The sequence below is a fragment of the Humulus lupulus genome, chromosome 8 (genome assembly GCF_963169125.1).
Source record: "Humulus lupulus chromosome 8, drHumLupu1.1, whole genome shotgun sequence".
Classification (NCBI taxonomy): domain Eukaryota; kingdom Viridiplantae; phylum Streptophyta; class Magnoliopsida; order Rosales; family Cannabaceae; genus Humulus; species Humulus lupulus.
Window position 1 is genome coordinate 19,670,536 of NC_084800.1, and position 10,471 is coordinate 19,681,006.

General features: G+C 31.5%; 1 protein-coding gene across 1 annotated transcript; it reads right to left on the reverse strand.

Annotated features, from left to right (window-relative positions):
* Positions 1-1,260: 1,260 nt before the first annotated feature.
* On the reverse strand, positions 1,261-4,872 carry LOC133795487 (tryptophan synthase beta chain 1-like). Its single transcript, XM_062232936.1, has 5 exons — positions 4,442-4,872; positions 3,961-4,317; positions 3,307-3,740; positions 2,588-2,682; positions 1,261-1,863 (listed from the first exon to the last, which is right to left on the reverse strand). The coding sequence occupies exons 1-5, from the start codon at positions 4,772-4,774 to the stop codon at positions 1,688-1,690; spliced, it is 1,395 nt and encodes a 464-aa protein (XP_062088920.1). The 5' UTR covers positions 4,775-4,872; the 3' UTR covers positions 1,261-1,687.
* Between the last annotated feature and the right edge of the window lie 5,599 nt (positions 4,873-10,471).

Genomic DNA, 10,471 nt, shown 5'->3' on the forward strand with positions numbered 1-10,471 from the left:
TTTTTCAAATCTGATTTACAAAAAAAAAAAAAAAAATCGAAATTATATATTATTGGTAGATAAAATCAGATTGGAGGATAAGTATTGAGTTTATCAATATTTTAGATTGTATTTTCCGTTTCGTTTACGTTGAAAACACCCAAAACCCAAGCTTTTTCAAAGCTTGTTAATGGCCGAAAATGGCTATTAGATCTACAGGTTTCAGATGTTTATAAGTTTGAATGGGTACTGGAAATAGAAAGAGTATGAAAAATGGAGAAAAACCCCTCAAACGACATCAAAATCGGAGCTCTGGTGGCTAAAATCCAACGGGGTCAGAATTTGGGTTCGAAACGGGTGGAACAGACCCGCTGGAGGTTGAAGTCAACCTCAAAACGACGTGTCGTCGTTTTTATGATTTAGTGTCGTTTTTTGTTTTTTTTGTCATTTTCGGAAGTGCTGTCGTTTTTTATGATTTATGTCGTTTTCTGACAAACTACATGTAATTTGCTGAAAAACTACATGTCGTTTTTGGGCATTTTTCAGCAAAATTTTTTTAAAACTTTTTTGGGCGCGTGGGGGCGCGTGAAGATTCCATTTTGGACCAAATTTTCACCATTTTGCTCATTTTAATTTTTCTCATTTGATTGTGTGATTATATTTTGGGTTTGATCAATTTAAATTGTTAATTGACGCATAATCACATAATTAATTTGAATTAATTTTTTTTTTCTCTCACAATTTTATTTTTTATTTATTTCATTGGATGAAGACATAATTATATTCATGGCATAAAAATTATTTGATAGATGATTGACATTTTTGATAATATAATTATGTTAGTGAATAATTAATTGAGTGCTTATGTACTCACCTATCGTGAGTCTAAGCATGTCAATTTTGTTATTCATAAAATTGTGAGAATTGTGATAAATTTATCGTTAATTAATTTAATCTCATACAAGGCCAGTTTTTATTTGTTTATCATTCCATAATTTTGTTATATATATGCCTTTCGTGATTTTGATAATTTTTTGTGAATTTCATTGTTGTTATTATTATGAATTCTTTCGGGGCATATACTATGGAAAATGTGTAATAAGATATTGGTCATAGTTTGTGCTTTTATTATAAAAATTATTGTCAATATTTAATTAATATTTTTTGTAATAAAATTTGCTAGAAATACAAAATGCGCAATCGGCCTTATTAGATAATTATGAAATTAAATTTTTTCATTGAATGTGTTGTGCTTACCTGTCGTAAGTTTTCACATGTTAATTGTCGAAAATTGTGATTCATGTTAAATACTTTTCTCCCGTATCAATCACAATTAAAAACTAAGATCCATACATGCAATTTAGTCATCATGTCGATGATTTTACTGTAAAGTAGGATGCTTAGATGGTGAAGGAAACACATTAGATGTCATGAACCACACAATCTTTTCTACCCTATCGGTAGTGGATTAGCTGAATTTGGTTATGATATTTAAAGTAGTTGTCCTTACCTGCGTAAGAGTCATATGTTTTGTTTGAACGACTCTAACATGACATGATCGTTTCCGTTGATAGATCATTGAGAAAGCTAAGAAAACGAGCAGATTGCATAATCCTTGTTTTCACATAGTGGCACTGCTCTAAGATATTTTTTTTAGTATTAAGCAATCCTAAAACCTCTACCGCTTAGTTATCGGATGGGACTATAGTTAGGTTGGGACGGAGTTGAAGACGACAGCTGCATCTTTGTCTCCTCGACCACTGCAATTAACAACGACCTTTGTGGCATGGGGTAAAGTGGGGCATATTTTACTTAGAATTGCTAATGCATGAGATGCTTCTAACGCTGGAAATATTCCTTCCAATCGACACAATAAACGGTAGGCTGCACAAAATACAAACATACATAATTATATTTCAAATCTTAATAATTAATTGTTAGCCTAATAATGTAGGCCTTCGATAACAAATATAAACAACCAAAAAATTACAATTTTTTTTCTTTCTTATTTTTGTTTTATTTAATTTTTTGTATGAACAAAAATATTTGGATGAGGATGAGAGAAGAACCATAGAGATTAGGATGTGAGAAAATAATTGATGAGGGAGAATAGTGAAGGATGAGGGAATATGGAAATAAGAGGAACAGGCTACACCAAAAGTAGCTTAAGTGATTCATCACTATTTTTTAAATAAATCTCACCAATCAAAAAAAGAAAGATAAATTAAAAAAAAATAACATAGCAACTTTCACCAACAAAGCAACGTTATTTGTTTTATTCTAACAAATACCAATATACTTTATCACTTGACCCTACTAACAGACAAACTTCTTTCCTAACGATGCCCACCAGAGTTACAGGCTATTAAAAAAAATAGTAAGATGAAAGACACAAAAAAAGTTAAAGTTTAAGTTTAAAATTATACTTTAAAGCTTTTTATTTTTTAAAGTTACTATTATTAAAATAGATAAAACAAAAACTTAACCAATAAAAAGTATTTTCATTTAAAAAAACAAAAAACTGTTTAAAAAACTACTAAAGCAGTTGACCAAATGTTTGTCTAAATTTGATTCTTGTTTTTCATATGTTTATTTATTACGTACGTACCATCTAGAGCTTCTTCATCAGTGGCCGCGTAAAATTCAGCTCGTCTACTGTCTTTGAGAAAACTCAGTTCTGGACTAACTCCCGGGTACTCTAACCTGCATTTTTCAATCTTTCTATTTCATCAATCATCATATATCACTTGTCAAAAAGAAATCATCATATGTAAACTACTTTTATTTTTTATATATAAAAACTTAGCATGAAATGCATGTCTCAACTCAAGTTGACTAAAAAACATATAATACATTGGCACTAAAAACTCTATTATATTGTTTGGAACACGTACAATTAATGTTCATCAGATAGGTATAATTAAATATTAAAAAAATGAGATCATTACAACTTTTGAAAGGGTAATTTTTTTTTCTTCTTTGTTCATGCAAAAGTAAATAAATAAATAAAGTTTAAAATAATAATATATGAACTTAAAATCTATACTTAAATGTTAAACACAGTTATGTGTTGTGCTTTTTAAAATAATAATATTCACTTTATAATAAATGTAATTGATTAAGTTAGGAATGTTTTGATGCATATTTTGGGTGGTTCTTCTTAGAGTTAAGGATAAGATTAAACAGATGAAATAAAATTATTACATGGAAAAAGATTTGATTGTCATGTTATTAATGAATCAAAATGATTGATATGATATGGTTCTGCATCAGAATAATTATGACAGCAAGCTAGATCAGTTGTTTGGATATAAAAGTTATTATTACCCAACGGCAATGGAGTGGGGGTTGAGAATTTGACCGTAGTTGTCTTGCAACAAGTAGCTCATGGCTCCGTGATAGACGCCGACGTCTCCTCTGGTCAAGGTGGCCGAGTGCGGCCCTTTGTCAAGCCCAAATCCGGCTCCTTCGACACCAATCAACCTCACATCTTGGTCTCCGATGAACTCGTGGAATAGGCCCAAAGCATTAGATCCACTGCCAACGCAGGCCACCAGAACGTCTGGTTTGGAGCCCCATTTCTCCATTGCTTGCTTCCTGGTTTCTTTGCCAATCACCGATTGAAACTCTCGCACCATGGTCGGACAAGGATGAGGTCCCACCACAGTTCCCGAAAGGTAATAGCTGGTTTCAAGGTTATTGGCCCAGTGCCTTATGGCCTCCGATGACGCATCCTTGAAATTTCCCTCCACTGATTTCACCTATATTTATAATCATACCAATACAATTAGCCACAAAAATTCAATTAACCATCACCACATATACTATCATTTCAAATATTTCTTTCCTGCTGGTTGAAATATTTGAACGCGTGGTTTCCTGTGTCTCTCCTAGGATTTTGGATTTTAACTAGATTTATTATCTTTATCCATGCAATTGTAATGTTTAGATCCCATGAAGATGGTATATATATATATATACCTGAGCACCTAGCAGCTTCATCAATAGAACATTAGAAGACTGTTTTTCGATATCTTTGGATCCCATGAAGATGGTACACTCCAAAGAGAGTTTGGCACAGGAAGCGGCGGTTGCAACGCCGTGCTGACCGGCACCGGTGGCCGCGACTACGCTTGTTCTGCCCATGCGGCGGGCAATCATTGCCTGCGCAATGGCGTTGTTCATCTTGTGTGCTCCACCATGGCAAAGATCTTCCCTCTTTAGATATATCTCTGGCCCTTCCCCATTACTGCGCTTGTAGTGCTCTGTAAGCCGCTCTGCGAAGTACAGAGGCGTCTCTCGCCCAACATAGTCTCTCAGCGCCGTCTCAAGTTCAGCCTAACATTATTAATAATAATTAACAAATTAAGAGAAGTATATATTTATATATATATATATAATTGTGTCATGCATATAAGATTTTCCTATAAATATATGTAAAATAAATTGACATAATACAAACCTGAAACTGAGGATTCTGCAAAACGGACCGGAATTCGGCTTCAAGATCGTTCAAGCAAGTCATTAATGTCTCTGGGACGAACTTACCCCCGAACCTCCCAAATTTACCATTATCATTACCAATATTTATTAAGCTTTTCATCTCAGCATGCCTTTCAATTATTAATGAACTAGTTTTCGAAGACCTAACTATGAATTTAAAGGGTTTATTACTAAAAGCACAGCCAATCGCTACCGATGCCTTCCCTGCCCTCCCCATGATCAAATTATTAGAGGATGGGGATAGTCTAAGGCTAGTGAAAGAGGTGATCTTCATCATACTTTCACAACCCATTAATTTTGTGCACGATCTTCTTTTTCTTTTAGGGTAACTTTGAGAGAGAATATGACCTAATTGGAAACTATGGTGGCGTATTGGTGTGCTTGAATATGGTGAGTACTAGTGGTATATATAGAATATGAAATTAATTATTTTATAACTATAGAAGGCAACTCCATAAATATTAGGAAGGCAAAAGTCTAGATAAGTTCAGCGTTCATGGTACCAATATAGTCATTTGAAGTTGACTACTATCATTCATGAAAAGAAAACAAATTGGGTTTTACGTTTGTATACAGTATTTGATAATGACAGTGGCTCCAACAAAAATAAAATAAAATATTGACTCTGTCAAAATATAGTGCACATTTTGTAAATGTTTTTCATTCTAGATAACATATATATGTCATCTCAATTCTCATGTACATGTACAACAACTTTTTTTCATAATGATAGTTCCATTTCGATAACGATTTAAATGTGGATTTGAGAAAACATTGTTTATTAACTAGAATTCTGAACTTATGTATAATATCTGGTCGGTAGTGTTATTAGTGATGTGATATAGAATAATTAAGAGAGGAAGCTAGCTTGGCCAATTGTTTGGATAATATATCAAAATCTTACCCAACGAAATTGGAGTGGGGGGTTCAGAGTTAACCGTCGATTTCTTGCAGCATTTAGTTCGTGCTTACAGAGTATATAGGTCGACGCGGACGCACGTTACGACGTCACCTGTGGTCAATCCGGCTCCTAGACACCAATCAAGTTTACATGGTTTCCAATGAAGTCTCGTGCAATAGGCCCAGCGTTTCAGCTGCCGACGCAGGCCACCTGTAAGTACGTCTGGTTTTGAGCCCCAATGCCTCGTACGTACCATAAAAATGGTAGGGCACGGATGGGGCCAACCACAGTTCCCTATCTCCTTTGGTCACAGAATAAAAGCATTGTCTAGTAAATGCATGTTTAGACATTTTGGAAGAGGAATAAAAGTCCACTATCGCGAATAACTTGTCGCTACCCAGTATTATTCTACTTTAGGTGCACAAGCACAACTGTTTGTCTTAATTTCTTTTGGAGTAACTAATAACATATAATTGATTTTTTTTGTTGAAGAAAAATTATGTCATTAATTATTTAAATATATAATTTATTAAAATTAAAGTCATCTCATGTAGGTGTAATATACACATATATATTAAAAAAAATTAGGTTTATATATATTTTTTTTGTACTTTGTGTTTTGTCTAGTTTAGATTTTGTATTTTGACAAATTATTTTTTGATGTTATATTTTGTAAAATTGTTCAAATGGAACCCTAAACTCAATTTCGGTCAAAGTTTTCTCATGCTAATAAAATCACAAATAATTCACTAAACTAACAATTCAGAACAAAAAAAAATCATTATGCTTAAAAGTTGTGTTGTCATATTTAATTTTTTTTCATCAAAATTGAGTTTATGGGTCTATTTGAACCATTTTACAAAATATAAAGTCCAAAAATGAATTTTTTTAAAACACATGATCCAAACAAGAAATCAGAAAAAAAAAACAGAGTCCAAAAATGTATAATAACCCAAAAATTATTTTGTTTATAAGTGACATCTATTAATTTTGTATAATTCTGTTAATTTTTTTTTTGTTTTTTCATTCAATTTATAATCTTAAAATTCTTTTTAAATTTAAATAATTATTTTTAAAATATTTTGTATGAGCAATAAAAAATTATAATTTTTTAAAAATATATTAAAGTTTATAAATTGATGTTATTATAGTCATTAAAAAATAATTTGACTAAAAGAAAATGTTCAAATATTTTTATAAAATAAATTATAACATCAAAACATAATTTTATAAAATTGTAAGAATTTAGAGACAAAAAAGTAGAATTTCGCATAAATTTTGGTGACTAAAATAGTATATATATTTTTTATAAATGACGGTATTGATATACTTATATTCTATAACATTTTAAACCTTTTGTTTAATAAATAATTTCATTAATATTATAACAGGAGAAAATTTTAGACTCAAGTTTTTTTTTAAAATTTATTAACGATTATTGGTGTAAAAAAATATAAAAGTCTTGGATAACAAATTATACAAAATAAAATTTGTTGCATAAATTTACTATAAAAATCAGATTATCATAAAAAAATGGAAAATTATTTTATGTAACAAAATTATATAAAAGTAATCGAATGTCACATATATGCAAAATTATAAACTTTTTGAACATGACTTGCTAAAAAGCAAACAAATTATCGCAATATAATTTTAATAAAGTAATATATATTTAAATAATTAATGGCATAATTTTTCTTTAATTAAAAATTAATTAAATATGATTAAATACTTTAAACAAAATTGACACAAACAGAACTAAGAGAGTTGTGTTACTCAGGTAAAGTAGAATAACAATTGACAAATGACAGCATTTTATTAGAGGAATATAAGAGCGATAGGTTATTAGCGATAGTTGATTTTTATTCCAAAAATGTCATTGATCTTGCAAATTATGGACTACATTTGTATTTAGATTTTAGACTCCATTGTATTTAGTATATATGAAATTAACTATTTAATTATTTTGTAAGAATAAAAGGCAGCCACATAAATATTAGGAAGGCAAAAATCGAGATAAGTTCAACGTTCATGGTACCAATATTTAGTATTTGATGGAGACATGCCACAATGATAATTATATCATGAATTGCGTGGTTTATATATCTTTATCGTGCACATGTTGTAAATATTTCTTTTTCTAGATAACATTTGTCATCTCGTGCACAGCAACTTTTTGATAATGATAGCTCCATTACCATTTCCATAACGATTTCAATGTGGATTTAAGAAACCATTTAATAACTAAAATTTCTGAATATTTTATAGGTTTGGTGAAGTTTCTCCGGTTGATTATAACTAAAAGTATAAAATAAGTTAAAGTTTTGATTTATTTTTTTGTTTGAATAATTATTATATAAATTTTTTTAATAAAAAATTCTTTTAAATGTTTGGATATTAATTAAAAAATATTTACTTATATATAGTAAAATTATTCTAATTTAAAAAATAGCTTCTCAGAAAGATTTTTGAAAAAAAAATTAGAATACTAGCTTCTTAGAAAAGATATTTTAAATTGAAAAAACACTTTTTAATTTTTATTTGAACACTTTTAAAAGTGCTTTTTTAATATAAAAACTAAAAACAACTTAAATAAACTAATTCGTGGCCAATATCTAATCGGTAATGTTGATAGTGATTTGATGTGGTCTTAAATCCTTACCGATGGCTTTACAAATTTTAAGGTTTTTTCTTTAGCAAAAATTTTAAGGTTTTTTGATTGCATGTGAAATATAATTTTTAGCTATATTAATTTTTGTTATGATATTATCGGAAAAGGTGGCATTTAGGAGGTAATTTTTATTATATTTTTGGAAATTTATTAAGAAAAAACAAAGACTGAATTATTATTGTAACACTTGATAAATCTGTATATTACCGAAGCTGCTCGACCCATTTTCTCTGCAAAAGCCAAAAGATAATTTCGCACTAGAACTTGACACGTTTCTTTAGTAGAGCTACCAATACAGGAAAAAAGGGTACTAGCGACGACTTTTTTCGTCGCTAGAAGGGAGATTGTTGTTGTTATATGCTTTTTTTTTTGGTAAATCAGCAGTGAATTTCATTACTCCAATAACCATCTACAAACAAACAGTACCCACCAAAGGGGCCTGAAAGCATACTTCTTTGATCTGTACATTGATTACACTATATTTATGATACAGTATACCATTCTAAGTCCTTTGTAGAAACTTTTTTTGGCCAGACACTTTGAATTCTATTCTTACTAGCTACTTTAATTTTCTGTACAATGCTTTTTGGATTGTCAAGGGAGGTTAGCCAAATTCTTTCATTTCTGGCTCTCCATAAATGATACACCAGTGCAGCAATAATAGCTGAAAGAGCCATTTTCCTGAACATTGTTGCCTTCATTCTTCCAATCAACCTCATAATGCTAGGAAGCTGGCAAGAAGAAATCCCCCAGCGAACCCAGCTCTTAATCTGTTGAAGACACTCACTAGAAAATGGACATTCAAAGAATAAGTGAGCAATTGTTTCATCTTTCACTGTGCAAAACTGACATCTAGCATCAGAGAGGACATTAAACCGATACAACCTTGCTTTAGTTTTCAACCTGTCTTGGATAGCAAGCCATAGCACGAAATTATGCTTTGGGGTATTCAATCTCCCCCAAACTTCCTTGCTCCAATTAACCCGATCATGTACAGGACATAGAAGCTTGTATCCCTCTGCAATCTTATACCTTCCTTGAGTGAACAGAGCTAAGTCCACAAGAGTCTTCACTTTGCCTTTGATTGCTACGACCTTCCTCCAATACCAGCTACCATGTAACGGGGCATTGTAACCCCACCAATCTTCTTCTTTTATGTACACACTGTCGCTATATGTTGTCGCTAAAGTCCAATTACTAATTGTTTTTTATTAGCGACGACTCTGGAAATGTCGTCGGTAAAGCCTCTAGTGACGACAAATGTTGTTGCTGGAGCCCCGTAGATTTCGTCGCTGAAGGGCTTCATATTATCGTATTTGCATTTGCTCTAGCGACGACTTCCGGAAAATGTCGTTGCTAGAACCCCTCAGATGTCGCTAAAGGGCCGCATTCTCACTTTTTTTTCCTTTATTTTTTATTTAATTTGCTTTTTTTTTTTCTATAGTTATTATATATTTATTTGATCTTTTTTCTTGAAAGATAAATAAATCTAATTAAATTTAATAATCATAAAATTATATATATAATTAATGTTCTAATAAAATAAAGTCAAGTCTAAATAAAGTAGAATGTCATAAATAATATTTTCCTAAAATCAAATTACATAAAGTAAAAGTCATAAATAATGTTCTCCAGCAGTCAAAATACATAAAGTAATCCTATTGAGTAGGAAGTGTCGGATCTTGACCATCACTTGGCTAAGAAGATCCAGAACCTGAGGCTCCACCAAGCCTAGCCATGTACTCCTCAACGATTCAGAGACGTTGGAGCACATCCCGCATCTCTTGTGCAGTAGGGGGTGGTGACGGTGGTTGAAGTGCGGTGGTTGAAGTGTGTCAGTCAGTTTCCGCCCTTGAGCTAATCCTACGACCAAGTCCTGTCTGATGGCCCCGACGGCGTCCAAGGATTGTCTCAACAAGGGCAATGTCGTCCACCTCTATTGTGGCAGTACTTGCACTGGAGGTGGTCGTAGAAGATTGTGTCTGTTGAGTTTGACGTACCTCCATCAACTTTTCCTGTATTATTGAATTTTTAATATAACTATTACAGATTTACAAGCAAAGTAAGAAAAATATAAAATATATACAATTACTTACATAGTTATCACGCGCTACTTGACTGACCCAACCTCTCCCTTCTTTATATTTGGTATCCATCCAAGTTTCTGGAACGCCTGAGAGATGGCCAGTTTGCATATCGCGCTAATATACAAAAATTATTGAGAAAGTTAATAAAAATATATGATTTTTTTTTTAAATTTAACAAGAAAAAAATACCTTCTTATAACGAAGAGTTGGCATAGACTGAGATCCTTGGAAGCAATTTTGTTTTTGTTTTTCTCGATTCGCAGCGTTAATCTCAGAGCGCATCTACAAAATGACATTGTGTTAATTATATATATGTTATATTAACAAAAC